This window comes from Anarrhichthys ocellatus, unplaced genomic scaffold (genome assembly GCF_004355925.1).
Source record: "Anarrhichthys ocellatus isolate YVR2014 unplaced genomic scaffold, GSC_Weel_1.0 scaffold13, whole genome shotgun sequence".
NCBI classification, from domain to species: Eukaryota; Metazoa; Chordata; class Actinopteri; order Perciformes; family Anarhichadidae; genus Anarrhichthys; species Anarrhichthys ocellatus.
This window is the reverse complement of record NW_022280043.1, coordinates 5387193-5406635: the sequence shown is the minus strand read 5'-3', so window position 1 is coordinate 5406635 and position 19443 is coordinate 5387193. Positions and strand designations below refer to the sequence as shown.

Genomic DNA, 19443 nt, shown 5'->3' with positions numbered 1-19443 from the left:
CCCCCCCCCACCAGCATCAGCTGACCAGAGGACGTACAGTTGAGTGAAAAACAGGAAAATCTCAAGCATGGAAGGGCATGATGGCTACAGTTGAGGAAACAGTTGAACATGTTACGGCTCACTGTCAGAAATAAGAGGAAGAAAGAAGGCATATCATTAAATACTTCAGCAAGATTAAAGTACATAGAACTCAGAACTCAAGAAGTAAGTGTTATCAAATACTATATCAGTATCTTGGATTGATTTATATTGATAAAATGTTAGCCCGTTTTCAATTTTTTATTTATTTTGTATTCAATAATAAGTACAAGACATCCTGGTTCACACTCCACACCAGTTGGTGGTGGTAATACACAAATTCGTTGTTTGCCAACCGCCAATGAACCCCAAAGAAGAAGAAGATGTCTGCAGTTTCCCCTGTGTGCTTCTGTTAACGCTGCACAAACCACTACTAATATTTGATAATTTATTAAGATGCATCTCCAGATCAAGTCCAGTATTTAAAAAAAGGAAAATTCACGTTAGATTCACAACTGAGTGGAGATGGATACAAACCAAAAACCATCACTTCTTTGGCATTATTTCACTCTCTCTCTCTCTCTCTCTCTCTCTCAGCATGGCATATTATTTTTTTGGAATACTTTATTCTGCTTTTTCAAGGACAAACACATTGACAAATGGCACATATCCACTAAATGATACATAACATACAGGATAAATAACTGTATAAAGTCAACAAGACAACAACCAAACAACTCAAACTTAAGTTCATCAAATAAACAACAATGACAATACAATTATGTAACCAAACAAACATTGAGAGACACAAGTCATTATCTGGTTCCAAGGATCAGGCATTTAATCACATCCAATACAAGATTAAAAAGTGACACCGTCAATTTGGTGCGATGGGAGATTTAGTATTAACAGAAGACTGTTACCTCTCATCAACTCTGGTTAGGCACTTTTCACATAGAGGCCCTGTATGCAAAATCGTGTCATGTTATTGGACTTTGGGCTACATCATGTAGCCTATAATGTTCCAGGGCTCCCCCAAAAACTGTAACCATCAATTATATAAAAGTTTACCAACATACACTCACATTTGCAAGTTTATCAAGTTCACCAATTTAAAACTAATGCAGTCTAATACAACAGTCCTGCAATAGCGTGATAATCACATATTTAAGAAGTTAATAATTGTGCTCCAGTACAAATATACCGCTGTTGTTTAAATAACATTCTTTTAAAACCATGTCAGAAGCATATTTTAAAATGAATTACATTTTAGTAGGGTACGTGTACAAAGTAGAGTACAAGTATATCCAGTTTACTGTTTAATTGCAGCCACAGCACATGATGATGCAACACTTGTTTTCTATTTAACTGTGCCTCATCCTTCCAATTCATCATCATGAATTTGAATACAAGTCACAGCCTTTAACCTGTTACAGGTCTGATCAGATTGATTTCCCTGAAACAATGAGCCATTCTTCTGATCATAACCCAGCTTGCAAGATAAGATTAAAGATGATAAACATTCATCAGTAGCCTGCGTTGCTCAATGCATTTAAGACAACAGTCTCCTTCATGACGAAACAGTTGAATGTCTAATATTTCAGAATGGATAGGCTTCAGTCCCTTCTTTTCACAAAAATATTGAACTATTTCTTTAAAAGTAGCCATACACACTCAGTTGCCAGTCTATTTGGTAGATAGCTAAAACTAATGCCCTTATTGATACAAATGGAAGTATAAACTGCAATACAATTCAACAACACCACAGACCACAAAGTCTGCAAAATAACCACAACATTTAATTACCTGAACAAAAATGAACACTCTAATAAACCTTGTGAAGATTTATTGCAGGGATGTTTATATGACATGATACAGCTTGAGATTTATAATTAATAATAATTTGAATATACTTATATCATGTAAAATTAAGTACAAATCTGAATGAGTCTGTTTATGAATGTTAAGCGAGTGAAGGTAAAATGAAGTATAACCGGAGAAGTTCAACAAATCAAAGGAACAAGTTAAAGAGGGAACTGTCTTATTACTGTCTTTATTTTGTGATGTTAATGACAGAGTGGTGGTGCTCCACATGTTTAGGTCACTTCAGGACTCAATCAACATAGTAAAGCAGTCATTGTTAAACAAATCATTTACTTGTAAATGCCCCTCCCTTGGTTTACTCCTCTGTGATTGCTTCATCTTTTTTTAATCATAAGAAACAGTTTGTATATTTTCTTTCTCCCTTCTCTTTACTATATCTCATGGGAATGTAGGGACGTTTTTATAGGCCTCAGTGAGCTTTCCACCTATTTGTGTGTTTGTGTGTGTGCTATGCATTCTTACTTTCTGTCTCCCCTCCCCCACTCTCCCTTGTATTATCTCAGACCTACCTTACCTGGCTGTGTGTTTTGTGCAGACACACCCGGCTACTCCATATCAACCAATCACTGCTCCAAGCTAGAAACACCAAGGAGGTGTACTTCCTGTGTTTCGGTAGAAAGGAATGGAGCAAGAGAGAGGAGAGACTTTTGTACTTTATTTTGCCAGGGGGGGCCCACACAGGCGACCCCATTGGCAGTAGAGGGGACTAAAGTATTGGACGGGCTCGGCAGACTTTTGCTTGATTTATTAGAGATCTCCCTGTTCGGCAACAGCCACGGGGAGGACAAGACAGAGAGAAGGAGGAGGGGAAAGATAAGTGTCAATCTGTTGAAACTTGTTTGGGAATTTGAGGAAGGAGGGGAGGTGGAGCGAGACAGAGAGAGAGGCAGCAAGAGGGAAAAACAAGGAGAGCTCAGGCGTAAACATCACGTTTCTCACAAGAGTTTAAGTATTGAGAGTAAAGGGCAGCTTTGATTGATTTAAAAATGGAGGAGATTTGCTATGTCAGCTAGACAATGTGTATACAGGGAATGAATTCTTGTCTGTTGTGCAATCCCATGCTTTTGAGCTGAACTGGACCCGGGGGGAGACAACAGATCTCCCCAGGATACAACATTCAGGTGAGTTGCTTCACTATTTCTTCTTTCGTGGACTCAGATGAACACTTCTTCTGTAAATTGCTTCTAGTTCGAGCGGATTTAGATCCATCTTAGTTATGGTTTACATGTTACATGTCATGCCTATGTGTCACATGCCCTCGCTTTCTGAAAGACTTCTTTTGGTGTGCTGTACTTTGCAAGTCTGTGCTGCATTCTTAGAGAACTGTAAGAGGGTGTAACCTTTTCTCTGGCATAGTCTTCTACTTTAAAGTTATTATTCAACTACTGGCATAGACTATTATATAGCTGTTAGCTCTAAAGTGTAAAGGTTGCAATTTAGTGCATTTGACAAAATCAGACAACAGCAGACTGAAGACGCAGCATTGTTGCAGCTATCAGGTAGTAGTAATGTTGGAGAAATATAGTTTTTCAGTGTACACTCACAACTCTCTGACATTAACTAGCTCGTTAAAAGGTTGCAGACCTCTCCGTATTGCTTAAATTGACCTGCATTTCTGTTTTTTGTCCCTGAAAATAGTTTGACTCTTAATGCTGGATTTCTAAATTGACCATGTGGGCCTTTGCTTTCTTTTAGGTTCTCTAAATTATGATTGATGGGGACCAAAAGGCCCAGCGGCAGCCTCTTTGACACTTTATCTAACATAAACACATCTGACTGTAAGCTTCAGCCAGGTGGAAAAATTTCCCGGGATCCAAGTCCCAGGCCAGCAATGACTGCCCAGTCGGAGCGAGAGAGAGACAGTAAGCGAGAGGAAGACTGGAGGAGGGAGAGAGAAACGGAGAAAATGAGGGACAAAGCAAGAAACAAAGATTTGGACCCACGGGATAGATATTATGAAAGAGACCGAGCTCCTGCACCCTGGCCGAGAGAGGGAGAAAGAGAGTGGAGGGAGAGAGAAAGGAGGCAGGGAGATGACAGAAGCAGGAATGGGAGGCCGCTGTCGATTCTAGAGAAGGAGACTTTGAGAGTTGTAGAATGGGCGACGAAGAAAGGTGGCACATTTCCCAGAGCGAGAAAACGCAGCGCAGATCGTCGTAAGGGAATGCCGTCCTTCACCGAGTTGGATGAGGAGAGAGGAGAAAGAAGGCAGAGAGATGGGCCGAAAAGAGTAGAGCCAGATGACCGTGAGAGAGAAAGAGAGAGGGCACGGCAGAGAGAGAGGTACAGAGAGAGGGAAAGAGATGAGATCCGAAGCAGGGGAAAGGAAGAGGGAAAAAACACTGTCGGAAGACCTGTAAAAGATGAGAAACCACGAAAGAGGGAAAACTACCTGGATTCTGACAGGATAAGAGAAAGAGGTGATTCATTGGACAGAAGAGAGAGGGATACAGGTAGAAAGAGAGAAAAGCCAAGGCGAAACATGGGAGAGAGGGAGACCAGGGCGCCTTCTCCTCGCAATCCAAGAGACATATACTCAGAAAGGAAAGACGGTGAAATGGCTGGAAGGAGGGACACCAGGAGTGAAGGAGACAGTGACGAGAGAGAGCTGAAGAGGGAGAAAGTGAGACACAAAGAGAGGCAGGAGTTGACATATCAACACAGCAGAAGTGAGGGGGACGATACGAGCAAAACACAGAGGAAGAGAGATCCAGATAGGCAAAGATACAGGGAAGAGGACAGGCAGACATATAGAGACGGGGACAGAGAAGTGGATCGATCCAGGAGGAAGGGCGGGGAGAAAGATGGGGTGAGATACAGAGAGGTTGATCGGCGAGCTGTAAGGGAGGGAGACAGATGGAAGGAAAATGTGACAGATTTGAAATATGACAGGAGAGAGGGAGACAGACACAGGCAGTACGAGCAGAGGACAGACAGGAAAGTGAAGGAAAGAGAGGTTGATCGTAGGTGGGATGATAAGAAAGAGAGTAGCAGCCGATCTCAAAACGAGACGGCTCCTCGGGTGCCGCCACGAGTCCATAGCAGCGGAGAGTTGAGCAGTGACATGGACAGTGACATGAGATATAGAAGAGGCAGAGACAGTTATGAAGAGAGGGAATCAGGGAGAGAGAGCACTGCTGAAAGTGACAGAGATGTAGAAGAACAGAGAGATCCAGCTGCTGAAAGAAGTCAAAGGGAGAAGAAAAGAAGTGAGCGGCAAGAGACAGACAGGGGAGAGATGACGGAGCAGAGAAGGATGTGGTTAGAGCCACAGAGGGGCAAGAATAGTAAAGACGAGTTTGTCGACAGAGAGAGACACACGAGGGGGAAAGAGAGGAGGAGCGAAGAAGAGAGGAGTACGGAGTCACAGGGTGAGTGGGAAAGAGACGGGCGGCAAGTAAAAGAGGAACCAGATGAGAAGAATTTGGACCAAAGCAGCTACAGGGGAAGACATGAAGGGAGAAATGAGCACAGGGGAGACAGAGAACGGGAGACAGCGGGTGTGAGTGTCGATGGAGAGGAGGTGGGTGAAGTGTGGAGAGAAGTAGATAAGGGAGGGAAGGAACATCTGTCTGATAGAGATGGAGGGATAGAGGAAAGCGGGCAGAGGGATGCAGAGGGAGAGAACGTGACAGATAACACAGAGGAGAGTGACAGAGAGGAAGAGGGTGGAAGCGGTTATTTGGGCCCCTCTGAGAACGAAGGAGGAAGTGAGAGAGGGTGGAGGAAAGATAGACACAGAATGCTGTCAGGAGAGGACAATTTTGTGACTGTGTCCAGCGGTGGAGACGAGGAGGATGAAAGAGAAGAAGAGGAGTTTGAGGACTGTCAGGAATTCTGGGAAGGTGCACGCGATGGCCACACTCCTGTTGTCGTCAAGGGGTGTGAGGGAGACGAGGAGAGGGGAATGGGAAAGCAGGAGGCGGTTGATGAAGAGGAGAGGGGGAAGCAGCCAAAGTACGTCTTCTGTGTGATTGGGCAAACGTTGCTCCGGCCAAAAACCAACGAGACGTCACTGTCACAAGTTGATCACATGGGAGGTGTGGAAAGAGGCAACCCAAACATAGAAAGTCGTAATCACTGCGGTGATGAGGCCACACGGGAACCTTATGATGACCTGAGTAGAAATGATGAACACCCGATCATCATCATCCAGGACACAGACAGCAAGAGTGAGTGTGACACACCAAGGGAGGAAAGGCCAGCCACAGGAGAAACAATCGAAGGGGATGTCAGACACAGAGCATCGTCAGTAGGAATGAGGAGCAAAGTTGAGCGCCCATGCGCCATTAAAAGAGACTCAGAGACTGAAAACCTTCTCATAAAGTGGAGAGAGAAAAATACAGACGGGGTGGAAGGAGAGCGGGAGCAGACTACGCCAGTCCCGAGTAATCCCTATGGGGATGCTTGTTCTCAAATGAATTTGGAACAAATTCAACCCATCTTGGAAGCAATTACCACCGGAGCAATGAGTCCAGAAGAGGTGGAGGCCATTCGGATTCGAATGAGCGGCGCATGGAGCATGTCCGAAGAGCCCAAGCGGCATTCCCAAGCTCCGCACCTCAAATGGGCCAAAGATGTAGTGCGGGAGATTTTGGGACGTTCAGAGGAAAATACTGTTGACGAACCTAATGCAGAGGACGGAGGTAACCGAGGGGTCGACCGGTGCAAGACAGAGATCAAGAACGACAAACGGGAGGAGGCCGCACGAGTGACTGGAGAGGTGCCTGTTTTTAAGGTGGGAATGGACGAACACCACTCAGAGCCAGAGCTGGAGGAGGAAGAGCCGCTGGAGGTGGAGGGACTGAGAGGTATGGGGCAGAGCCAAAATGCGATGCATGCTGACCAGTTCACAGCTATTCATGTTGGTGACACACCTACATACACTCATGCTGACACACTGTTAAACACAGAAGGGAAGGAGGATCACAGTTTGGACAAAGAGACCGAGCCGTCTGGTTCCCTTCAGTTAGAGGAGGCAGCTGTAGAGGAGAAACCTAGGGAAGAGGCGGGTGATGAGGTTAAATTATCAGAAAGGGAAAAAGAAGCTATAAGGGAGAAGGAGGTGGAGATGTATTTAACTGTGAGCAACACGTTGTACAAGCCTAACAGCTGCCCCATTCTGAATTATGACAGCGAGTCTGACCTCCTCGTTCCCTCCAGAGAGGGAGAGGGTGGCCAGGAACTGGGAGACAGAATGGGTGAGAGTGACGAGGAGAGGGGTACTGTGGAGAAGGTAGAAGAGAAAGTCGATGGGGAATGCAGAAAGGGAGAGGTGGACGCAAAAACGAAAATAGCAGGGGGGACTCTGACGAGCAGCTACAGTTTCCGAGATTTGGGTCCTGAGGCTCGGTTACGAAGAAGGGGAATCCGTAAAACCACTGAAAGAAGGAATGGAGAGCTTGTAGAAGTGGAGGAAGAAGAAGATGATTTTGGAAGGGATCGCAGAACCAGAATATTTTCTACAACAGGTAAAAACGGAAGATGGAGAGAGAGACTGACTGCTTCTGTCCAGTATTAAAAAAAAAAAAAAAGAATCATCTCATCAGGTTGTATTTAGACTCGACTTCATGCAGAGGAAGTAACCTTTTAAATGAAGCAAACGTTTGATTTTACACACAGAAAAGTTTAACCAGAGGCAATCTTCTACTCATTTCTTGTTTTACTGTCTGGGAGTATCTTGCATCATTGTTGTCGTCAAATTAATCTCAGAACCAAAATTCGAATGGAAACATCAGCTAATAGACATCATCAGTTTGCTGATGTTATCATATTACATGGAACTGCGTCACAGTGTTGTGGTGCATAGGTAGTGGGCGGAGATAAGTGGAGGTGGAGAAAGTAAGGGAAGCATGAGCTGAAAAGGCTCAAGATGATTCTGCTTTGAGACACAACAAGAGAAGCACGAGTTTTGGAAACGCATTCATCTTTTGTGTAATGCTTGTTGGAGCACGGTTACTAACTAACTAACAATTATTTATTTTATTTATTACCTATTTATTTATTTATTTATTTATTTATTTATTTATTTATTTATTTATTTGTGTTTTTACTCATTCATCCAAACTGCGAGTGGAGTTCATAGTTATTTAATTAGAATATAGCGCAGGTATGCTGTTGTATAATATTTCGACGAACGGATACTTTTATATTTCAGATGAGGACGATAAAAGCAAAAGCTGGGGAGAAGTAGAGCTGAGGTGAGTGAAACAAATCACACACATAGCACACGTTAAAAGACAGTAGTGGTCAAGATGTGTCAGAATATTTCATTTAGAATCACTCAGTAAAGTCTTATTTCTGCATATTCAATACAAATGTTCCACACTAAAAAGCAGTTCAGACATTTTAGTCAACTCTGTCTACATGTCTTTATGGTTATAAATAAATAGTTCTTGTCACTCTTTCTCGTGACTGTAGGGGTGCTTTGGACACAATCGACAGACGGAAAAGGAATTCACGTTTTTTCAGTGAGTACCTTTGTGTTCCTGTTTCATTCAGGTCATGTAGTTGAAAAATATGATATGAACTCTTTATGCACATATCAAACATAACTTAATTAATGCCTATTTTCAATTTTCTATGATTGATTATTGGAAAAGGCCATGTACGTGACAGTGACGTGTCTTCTGATCATATCTACTCTGGCTGTGGTTGGGAAAAGAATGACGCTGTTGAGCATTTCCCTTCAGTGTGTGTGATTCATCTCTGAGTGAATACATGCTCCCCTAACTGTTTATCTCTCACTCTGAGCATGTTGCCTCACAATTTAAATGAAACACACCACAGTTCACTGTTGGCTCACTCCATTTTAAAATTATGTTTTAAATAACCTAAAATGGCAGCACGTCCCGAGGCCTCTGATTCACATGAATATTGCGAGAAATGGGGCAGGAGTGTGTGTGTGTGTGTGTGTGTGTGTGTGTGGGTGGGTATGTGATACATGTGTGTCTGTGCAAGCCAGAGACAGGTTTCTGCAAGTATTCATATCACCTAACTTGAGACAAAAACAGCTGCTGCTGCTGCAACTTTGCATTCCGACAAGTACGTGTAAAAGGAATGTCAAATGCAAACAACTGCTCTTGGCTAACACTGTTAATTTCTTTCTATCTCTCTCTCCTCTTTTTCCTTTGCTGCCTGTATTGTTCAATTTTCTCTTTCTGTTTTCTCCCAGATGCTGCCCAGCTCTACCAGCAGTACAGCGAGGCTGCCCAGAACTTTGAGATCCTGCGTCAGGCTCGCTCCGATGGCATCTCTGTGAGCGAGGGCACTACCCCGTCTCCTGCTCCCTCACCCCCTCCTGCACGCAGACCTCTTCCTCCCATCCCTCCTGTCCCGCACCCCCACTCCTGGGCACCCGTGGGCTCCATCACCAGTGTCCAAAGCTTGCCTCTCCCTGAGCCCCCCAAGAGTGAAGGCAGGCCTTCCTCCCCACGTCTATCCGTCTCTCTCTCGCAGTCATCCACACTGTGGCGGGAGCTGCCGGGGGTCAGGAGCAGTGGTGAGCTGGAGGAGCTCACAGAGGACCAGAGGCGACTACAGGAGGTAACAAGTGAACAAGTATACAAATTAAAGTCTAGTCACCTTTTGATGGAAGAATTTTTTTTTTATACAGCTAGTATTAAGGGTTTAATTGATGTAGGAACTTTGTGCCAGGAACTTCTGTCAGTGATTTACAATCTTCTTTGGAAAGTTACTAACACAACAGTCACACCTCAGTGAAATTCAGGAGAACGCTCCGGGCAAAAATGATTAGCATTCACTATCCCCACAGCTTTACTTCTTTCATCCAACTTCCGTGAAGGATTTTGATCTTGATTCGATTTTAATTTTTTATTAGAGCAGCTAAAACTGTTTCTTCTTAAGTACAGTAAATATTAAGCAGCAGTGTAAGAATCAGCGACGCAGTTTCTGTTTCATTTCCTGCAAAGTTACTGGCACAACAGTCTCACCTCAATGATAGATGAATGAAACAACAGAGAAGCTGCTGATGTGAAATCACGCTCCAAAACATTCCAATCACTTGTTGGTAGTAAATAAACACGGGGAAGTGAATCTCTAAAGCAACAAATATTTCACTCATCTGATAACTTTGTAATGCATTTGTTTTCATGTTAATCTGTTATAGTTTTAGAGATTCACTGACACCATAATGACCAGAATGTGTTGGAGCTTCATTTCACATCAGCAGCTTCTCTTTTGTTTCATTCATTTTCAAATCATTGCATGGTGATTTCTGTGAAATGACACAACTCTAATGAATCAGCTTTTCACAGTTCCTACCTCGCACACCAAACTACTAAAATCTTGAGAAGAATTCAGTCTTGCCACATCTCAGAATAACCCTACCATTGATCCACTTTTTATTGGCAGACGAGTGTCTCCTACCAGAAGTGGTGATTGCGTAAGCGCATTGTGTTTCTCTGGTATTGTAGGTGTTTCCCTTTCAACTTAAAAACTGACATGTCTTAACTGCAAGCCATTGTGAAATCCTAGTTAGTCACATCTCTGTCAAAAGACACCTGCCAGCAAATAACTGGCAACACTGTGCTTGTTAATTATAAATGTAATAATGCTGTAGCAGCTCTTGTTGTAGCTGACTTGCTGTTCATCTTTTCTCATGTATTTTTCTCATGTATTTTTCCTTCTAGGTGAGATTTGAGGTGGTGACCTCAGAAGCGTCCTACTGCCGGAGTTTGGACATTGTTGTTGAACACTTTGTAAAGTGCAAACAGCTGGGGGCGCTGTTGACTACTCAGGATAGGAACTGGCTGTTTTCGCGGCTTGCTGATGTTCGCGCCATCAGCCACAGGTCAGAGCAGGTTGCCATCTAGGTCCACATTTAGATACATGAAACATGCATTAAGTGATTATCAAACCTTTTTGTGTTGTGCAGGTGCAGTTTCACAAATCTGTGGGAGGAATACGCTTAGAATAATTCTTGATTTTTGTTTCAGTTTTTTGTCAAAGTTGGAGGAACTGGTGGAAACTGACATCGTACAATTCACCGTGTGTGATATCATCGCTCGGCACTGTCAGCGCTTCAAAATGGTTTATGTCCCCTACCTCACCAATCAGTCCTATCAGGACGCCACCTACCAGAGACTCATGTAAGCCACTCAGTCAAGCCTTTCTGTTCAGCTATCATATTCTTTTTATCTTTCTATGTATTCAATTTATCTTTTTCCTTCAGGAATGAGAATATAGGGTTCAAGCGGATTGTGGAGAAATTAGAGAGGAGTCCTGTTTGTCAGAGGCTTCCTCTCCGTTCCTTCCTCGTCCTTCCCTTCCAGAGGATCACAAGAATTAAGCTGCTGGTCCAGGTGTGTGTGTGTGTGTGTGTGTGTGTGTGTGTGTGTGTGTGTGTGTGCGAATTTCTGAAACAGCAAAGCTTGATGGTTCACAACATTTGTCTATCTGACTTTAACACTTTAACACACTGTTTCTGTCCAGAACATTGTGAAGAGAACAACTCCTGGTACTGCAGAGGCGTTTCAAGCCATCAAATGCTTGAAACTTCTGGAGAAGGTACTGTAACATCCTATTTATGTTAACGTAGGATAGCAATATTATAATATACGTAGTTGAAAAATATCTTGGATATCTTGAACTCCTCAGTGACAAACGTCTCTTTTTATAAAATTTATTTTTCCTTTAGCTGATTCAAGAGAGTAACGACAGCATCACTCAGATGAAAAGCATTGAGTCGCTGGTCTGTCTCAGTGCAAAGACGGACTTTGAATGCAAGGTAAGTAATGGCTTCTAGGGACAAAATCAATGGGATTACATTGTGATGATATGATCACAACATGACTGATTTCATGCAAACTTTAACTGTAATTAAAAACTAAGAAAATAGATGTTTTTTTTATTGGTCTTGAATTTTATTTTATAAACTGATGATTAATCACATTGGACAACTATTTGACATTTGATTTTGCATATTTGTGTTAAAACATTTATTTCAGTCACCATTTCCAGCACTAATTAGTAAATATCCTTGTTTTTAGGGATGTTTATGGAATCTACAACAAATCAAAAAGTGTGACCAAATGATCTTAACTCAAGGGCCACTTACTTAGCTTTTCTACTGCACCACAAGAGTCTTCATCGGTGTATGGAGTTAACTCAGTTGCCATGGAGATTGCTCAGTTGGCATCCCACGATCTGTAGTCGCGTGATAACAGCTGGTCGTATACAGTATATATGAAAAATATACAACTGACCACGAGCTGTGGTTGAAAGTCCCAGAAAAGGAGCTTGAGTGAAGATAATTTTGTCAAACTCTGAAAATGTTACTTTCACGCTCAAAAATATTAATATGCTGTCTTTGTCTCTCTGTTTTGTGTGTGTGTGTGTGTGTGTGTGTCGTTACAGACTCTTCCTCTGATCAGTCAGTCTCGGAGGCTGGTGCGGGAAGGGCCGGTCACCGAACTGATGGATTTTACTCAAAAGGAAACGGAGAGGAATGTTCATTTGCACCTATTCAATGACTACTTGCTGCTTTCACTACATAAAGAGTGAGTCAACAAACATGTTTGAATAATCCCTTTCCATTCACAACATCCTGTTTTCTTCATAACCGCAGTCTTTTATAATCCCTTCAATCTTATCGCAGTCTTTCCTTCCGCCATCTCATTTGTCTTTTGTGCTTTCGCTGTTTCCAGAGGGGGGAGGTTCACAGTAATAGACCACTGTCCTGTATCAGACCTGCGTGCCGAGAACTGTCGCATCAAACTTCACTCCCTCCAGAAGAACGTGTTCCGGCTTCACATGACAAACAGAGCCCTGCTGCTACGGACTGACACACAGTAAGAGACTGAGAGCGTAGCAGGGAATGACGTCACAAAGTGGAAGAAGTTGCAGATACTCATCCTTGCTTTTTCTTTCTTCAGGAGTGATAAGCTACGTTGGATATCTGCTATTTCCCGGCCGCATCCTGAAATAGATTTTTCTGCTGCGCAAGGTGAAGTATTCTGTTTCAGACATTGCAAAAATGCTAAGCTGTTGAAATCCTTGCCTACTTCACTCATTCCCTACATTATAAACACTCAATGTGTTGCTCTATCGTGAGTCGTTAGTTCAGATTTCAAACACTATTACTTATTTTGAAGTCGTCATTTTGAATCCTGGGCAACAGGTACGTTGTCGCATGAAAGTTAACGAAGTAAAAGATGGTATCATAAGAATACAACGGTGACTGTCCAGCAGTCTAAAAAGCACCCGAGGCACTCTGATTGTAGGTTAAAAATACTTTCTTAACTCACTGATAACCAACGTAATTCAACTCAAACGTTCTTCATCGGGGTATGATGTGTGATGACGAGAGGTGTTCAAGTTAAAACTCATTAAGAGGTCTCATGGCATGTAAACACTGCCCACTGAAAGTATTGAGGGATTTTTAGAAAAATAGTGACATTTGGTTGACACTGTTGAAATTGTGCATACATGGCATGTGGTAAAAAAGAAAAATGTTGCGCTCATAATATATACACCTTTTCAACCGCAGGGGAATGCAGTGAACTTCCATTGGGGAAAAAAATGAATCTTTTGGGTTCAGTACACCAAAGCTGAGTGCCACTGTGTTGGAGAGTATCATTTAATACTGATAACAGTGAAATAAACTGTATTCAGAATTCTGATATTCAGAGTTTTTCTGACTTAGTTGCCATGAATGCATGGCATGTGATAGAGGCCGTGCACACTCACACAGGTGTCTTCAGTTACCCTGGCTGATTAGACCTCAAGTCAAACGGTAGTTGGGTGGAGATCTGTTTGGATGAACAGTTTTTTTTTCAGGCCCAATTTACTATCTGAGCATTACACCATTTGCGTTATTGATCGATGATTCTTCATGACTGTAGGTCTGACTTCTCTCCTCTTGTGTCCATACAGACTTTACACAGATGCAGTGTATCCGAGCTATTGTGTCCCAGCATCCTGATGAGGTGTCGTTGGAAAAAGCTGATATCATTCTAGTGCACCAACGAAGCAGTGACCGTAAGATCATCATACTACATTATTCATCATGCCCTTGTGGAAAGTGGGATTCACCTTTATAATATATGCAGTCTGGTATTATTAGCAATACGCATTCATTTAATTTTTGTTGGTTTCTATTTTCCTCCCAGATTGGGTAGAGGGGACCAGGCTGTCCGATTGGCATCGTGGATGGGTGCCCGAGTCACATTTGGAAACCATAACCAACTCTAGAGTTCGGAAACGCAACCTGGAAGATGCCCTCAAACTGACAACTGCCACAGCTGCTGTTTGAGTCCTGGATGCACCGTAGAGGATAAGACTCTCAATTATCTGCTTCAAACTGCTGGAAACTGGACTATGGACATTTAGTGCCTCAAATGGGGGATTATATTGTTCACAATAGTGCAGCAACTGAGATGCTGTAATAATGCATCTCAATGTAGCATTGGGTCTCTTGGTCGTACAATATATTGCCGTTGGAGCGATCCGTGAACTGCTGCTGAGGCCTGCCTGAAAGACATTAAGGACTTTTTGACTCTATTAAGTGTTATCTACAGTACATTACAAACATTGAGTGTGCTGTATTACATCGATAAACTGTTGTTTTAAGATACATTTTTGTTAAAGGGAAATCCAAAAAAGTATGTGCTTGGAAAATGTTTTGTTATTTGTGTATATTAAAGAGAATTCAAAAGTTGAGTGTCTGGTGCTATTGTTAATTCGGCAACTGCAGAGCTGAAAGAAATCATGCAGAATGTAAAAGACGATTCAAAGATGTACAGAGACAGTGAAGACATTTCAATAAATTCAGATTGGTGGCGTAAATAACTTTTGATGTGCATGCTTTATTGAGTGTACGTACAGTGGCTTATTTTCTCCACCATATAAACTGTTTTGGTCATTTATAGATATAACTGTGACAAATTAAACATCAGCTCAGCAATGCTGCACGTACAAAGCCAGCCTGAGTTGTGCGTGTTTACTGACTGCAAGACCTGTTTACAGAAGAAAGAACGTGCAGATAATGTACGTAGGCTGGCTGAGGCGTGAACTTAGGCGTGGTCCAGTTCCAGGACCTGCTATTGGTTATTTGTGCCATTAAACTGGGAAAACAGGGAGACAACCGAGTCAACATGTGTCGACGGACTGCATGAATCATCCAATGAATTCACTGCAAACCACAGCCTTTTAAAAACCTCCGCTGCAAACCTGCCTTTGCTTAGCTCTGAATGGACATATTCCGCTGTCAATCTACGTGCTCGTCGCTGATTGGCCAGAGATGTAGTGGGCGGGCGTTGCAGTATTTGTTGTTTTCGTCCTGCAGAGTGAGTAGACCAGTCGACATCTTTGAAATCGACCGTATTCCTGTAGATTCTAAGGCTAATTTGCACCCAAGGCATTATTTTGAGAAACTTGACTCAAGGGACCAGTGGAGTGAATCTGGATTTCGTCGTGTTTTGAGTGAAACTTGTCTTTGTCTTTCTCAAAGGTATGTAAACAAGTGAAGTCTTGTCGATCCTACAGCTGCTACTGCTAGCATTACCGTTGACAGCTTGCAACGTAAACAACAGATTTCGGGCACAGTAAGCAAAAACACGCCAACCCTTTACACACATGGTATGGACCTAGAGACGTTGGCAGTAAATACATTATTAGTTTGGTCGTTTTCTTTAAACCAGTTTTAAAATGAACGCAAGTTCACTCAGCTGATCTTGATGCTGTTGTGAAAGGTGACGTGGCCTCATGTCACGATGACCCAAAACAGAGTGAACCATAAACACGTGTCATGGAGACCACAACAATCTGTACACTGAAATAAAAGAAAAAGAAGTGGGATGAGTTCTGCTGTAATAGTGGCGGACCACGAGGGGATATCGTGTGCAGGAGTGTTTTCATCGTTAGCTTCACGTCACCCACAGCTGACTAACTTATGTTTTCAAAGGCTCCCATTTATGCTGTATGGTTACATTCTTAAATCACGCTATATACATTTTATATCAATATTTCTACACATACTGTATATTTTCTGGAAATCCAATTTATTGTACATTTATTGACAATAATAATCAGATAAAACAGTTTTGTAGCAGTCTGTTTTGGGCCAATCCAGTACAAAATGCCAAAGGTAATGTCTTCAATTGTTCTTGATATTCTTCACTATGACAAAGAAAATGACAAGTAGCAGAAAATACTCTCATTGGAGAAGCTGGAATTGGATAATGTTTGGGTTTATCCACTATTTTAGCCGTACATTGACTGAACTGATTAATCTATTAAATATAAAATTAAATCCGGTTTATTTTTATGCCGATCGACTGATCGATTAATTGACGCGTCGTTTGAAAAATTAAGGTATTTCATCACATTGATGCAAAAATCCTGTCTGTCGATCCGTAAATACCACAAAACAGTCATGCACAATGGTACTATAAGTGATGTTGTGGAACATATTCTTATATACCTGCTTTGAATAAATAATACCGAAAACCAGGTTGTGTTTTAAGTATTTATTCTCTGCACAGAGAAGGTTCAATCATCACAACAGAATGCGTACAGTCTCAGTGAGGAAGAACCTCGAAGAAAGTGAACACGCTTTCTTTATACAGAATGAGCAAAGGTGGAGGCCGATGGCCAAGGTTACAGACATTAGTCTCAGACTGATAGGAACAACAATGAAAAACAAACGGCCAGCAGCCAAAACAAGCGTCCTGAAGGCCTTGGCGGTGGAACATCCTCATACAACACAGTTGGTTATCTTTGTGAACAGGCAAGGGAGAATTCAGAGACACGGTGAAGTTCAACAAAGTTCAGAGCAAAATGACTTATGCATGAAAACAATATACTGAGTAGAAATGTATACCACGTAAAAAAAATTACCATGACACTGAAGCTCAGTTAATTGGTTGAATCAGGCAGTTGAATTAATCAACAACAAAATAATTAATCCTTTAAAACATCTAAACATTAGTTAAAAAGGGATAGTTACCTTGGTGTAAATAATAATGCGAAATCTCTTACAGTGACACATGTATATTATATATACCACTCACACCTAATCTCTATAAATAGATATCTGTATATAAAAGTAGATATACAATCTGTCTCATAACACCATTCTTGCATCTCATGTTGCTAATACGACTGTAAACAATGACCAGTGCTCGGAAAAGAAAGAAAGTCTTGGCCTGGATATCCACTGGTTACACTGGAACCCACAGAGCCAGACCGATATCCCTAATATGGCCTCCACAAAACACTCCACAAACTGTGCTCTTCAGGCGATCACTATCACTTGTTGACTAAGTGCACTGGTTGGTAAAGTCAGTGGGTTCTCTTTCTCCTTTGTCTGCTTGGTAAATACTTCTTTTGTTCGGGGACTTCAAGCTTGCTTGTGTTTGTTTCCTTGTATTGTTTTCAGATGGGCAGTCAGTACCAGCGCTCAGTGCCACTAGAGGTGAGGAGAGCAGAAGGAGAGAAAGTTCGGGCCAAGCATCCTGACAAGATACCGGTCAGTATGACATCGTTTCTGATAACTGGTTGCATTTCAACTGGGCCCAAGCGAAACTGGGCTAGGATATTATGTATGATAATATAACTTTTTTTTTTTTTAAAGCCAGTTCTCCAAATAATAGGCTAGATATGAATTTGTATTATTTAAACTGAAATAGCAGTGTGGAGTAATTTGTTGTGTTTTAGATTTTGGCCCATGAACACATTATTTTCTCTTGTTAGTGACGACTGAATGTTCTTTCTTTTTAACCAGATCATTGTGGAGCGGTCCACGAGGTCACGAGCTCCTGAACTGGACAAGAAGAAATACCTCGTGCCCTCAGATTTAACAGGTGCAACACATAAACCCATTCAAAAGCTTCTCACACCTAGCAATCACCCACGCTTGGCACCTGTGACTTGGACGAGACCAATTCAAGTTTGAACGGCCAGCGAACTTTCTGCTGACCAGTCAGTCGATGTCAGCGATGCGCCTGCCTCCCTCTTCTCTTGCTCTGAGCTCTAACGATTTTTACAGCAGACATTTTGACACATCATAGCAGGAAAAGCATGGGCGTATTTAATGATTCCACTTGGTGTAATGGTGGTATTGTGCGTGCTAGTTCACCGTCATTGCTCACTGGGACACTTGAGCCATAATTAATGTTATTAATTCCACCTTATTTCAGTGCAAATTGTTGTTCATAGCTTTTTTATTTTTGTCTTTCTGATTGAATCTGATTATAGTTCTTAAAAGTACAGCTGTATTGTGTTTTGTCTCAAGACTGACCAGTGACCCGGTCGTATCCCACACTTGCTTGTTTTCTTTCAATGCATCTAAAATGACCCTCGCTGACAATCTCGCTCTCTTTCTTTCCTTCCTTATTTTCAGTGGGCCAGCTGTGCTTTCTGATCCGTCAGCGCGTGTCTTTGAGACCGGAGGAGGCACTCTTCTTCTTCGTCAACAACTCCCTTCCCCCATCCAGTTCCCCTCTCTCAGCTGTATACGAGGTAACCGCACCCGTCCAGACACATGTTCACTCGAAGATCCAGCCACACCTCACCCGTACAAACATATTTAGCTATTTGAGTTTGCCTGCTCACAGCTGCAGGAATGCAAAGTTTCAGGTTACACACAAAGAAAATGTCATCTTTCCCCTCTTTACACACAAAAGACATCTTCGATGCCAGACAGATCTGCTTAGGCAGCGATGTTGCTTCACTTTTCTTGATCTCACGCCTAGTCTGCCAGTAACCACATGCACATAAAAAAAAAGTTCAGACCTAATTATTTGCACATCCTGAAAATGAAACAAGACGTTTGTTCCTATTTTGATGTTGTTAAAGGCGAAGAAGATCAAGATTTTGGATAAAAAATTTTTTATTCCTGAGTAATCAAATGAAACTGACATAAATGCATTTTTCATGTAAAAATAGTAACTTTGTTTAGCTAATAGAGCAGTTTTATGGAGTCAGTGTGGTTGGGTCAGCCGATAAGCACACTCTCACGTACACTTGTGCTGAATTATTCATTTGTCTCTTGCTTTGTTGTGTTCCAGGAGCACCATGACGAGGACCTGTTTCTCTACATGACCTACAGTAATGAGAGCGTGTACGGTGCCTGAGGGAGGACAAAAGGCTGGCGAAAGACAGAGAGAATGAGAGGAGACAAAGTGAGACTGTCTGAGGAATAAAGAGTTAAGGCTGTTTGTAATGCATTACTCTGCTATTATTCTCTATATTAGTTTTGATAAGCAACTACAGTACATGGTGGAAGAAAGGCTCCGCACAAGGCAGAGGGGTCACTGGGAGGGTTTACCTCCGTCAGTATTTGGGAATGAGCGTAATGCATTTAAGTACATTTCAAGTTATGTTAATTGCTTACTTGGTGAAAGAAGAAAGAGGAAGGATGGAAAAAAAAGGATGAAGTTATTGAAATTATGTTGAGAGCTCTCAAAATCTTTCTCGGTCATCTGTATTTAATGCAAATAGTTTTCTTTTTTTTGTAAATTAATATCAAACTTTTGTGGGAAATAAAGATGAAAATGCTTGTTTTTGTGTCTCCATGGC

The 19443-nt window shown here is 42.0% G+C and overlaps 2 protein-coding genes across 3 annotated transcripts; both read left to right on the top strand.

Annotated features, from left to right (window-relative positions):
• The first annotated feature begins 4173 nt into the window (after positions 1-4173).
• Positions 4174-14796, top strand: arhgef5 (Rho guanine nucleotide exchange factor (GEF) 5). 2 transcript variants are annotated; one of them, XM_031852663.1, is made up of 14 exons: positions 4174-7373; positions 8060-8102; positions 8323-8372; positions 9077-9447; positions 10554-10714; positions 10860-11012; positions 11096-11225; positions 11356-11430; positions 11561-11650; positions 12280-12422; positions 12570-12713; positions 12798-12868; positions 13798-13902; positions 14034-14796. In XM_031852663.1, the coding sequence occupies exons 1-14, from the start codon at positions 4385-4387 to the stop codon at positions 14174-14176; spliced, it is 4668 nt and encodes a 1555-aa protein (XP_031708523.1). In that variant the 5' UTR covers positions 4174-4384; the 3' UTR covers positions 14177-14796. The 2 variants fall into 2 exon arrangements, with proteins under 2 accessions (XP_031708523.1, XP_031708524.1); XM_031852664.1 differs by having other exon boundaries at positions 4174-6713; positions 14034-14793.
• Positions 14797-15199: 403 nt separating this feature from the next.
• Positions 15200-19423, top strand: LOC116386540 (gamma-aminobutyric acid receptor-associated protein-like 1). Its single transcript, XM_031852852.1, has 5 exons — positions 15200-15373; positions 17303-17392; positions 17648-17726; positions 18266-18384; positions 18933-19423. Exons 2-5 carry the CDS (start codon positions 17303-17305, stop codon positions 18996-18998), a joined length of 354 nt encoding a protein of 117 aa, XP_031708712.1. The 5' UTR covers positions 15200-15373; the 3' UTR covers positions 18999-19423.
• Positions 19424-19443: the final 20 nt, after the last annotated feature.

Coding starts and splice junctions, on each gene's coding strand:
- arhgef5 (XM_031852663.1), top strand. CDS start 4,385: ATGGGAGAGAGGGAGACCAGGGCGCCTTCTCCTCGCAATCCAAGAGAC. Junction 11,431..11,560: donor GCTTGAAACTTCTGGAGAAG/GTACTGTAACAT, acceptor TTTTTCCTTTAG/CTGATTCAAGAGAGTAACGA. Junction 12,869..13,797: donor AGATTTTTCTGCTGCGCAAG/GTGAAGTATTCT, acceptor GTGTCCATACAG/ACTTTACACAGATGCAGTGT.
- LOC116386540 (XM_031852852.1), top strand. CDS start 17,303: ATGGGCAGTCAGTACCAGCGCTCAGTGCCACTAGAGGTGAGGAGAGCA. Junction 17,727..18,265: donor CGTGCCCTCAGATTTAACAG/GTGCAACACATA, acceptor CCTTATTTTCAG/TGGGCCAGCTGTGCTTTCTG. Junction 18,385..18,932: donor CTCTCTCAGCTGTATACGAG/GTAACCGCACCC, acceptor GTTGTGTTCCAG/GAGCACCATGACGAGGACCT.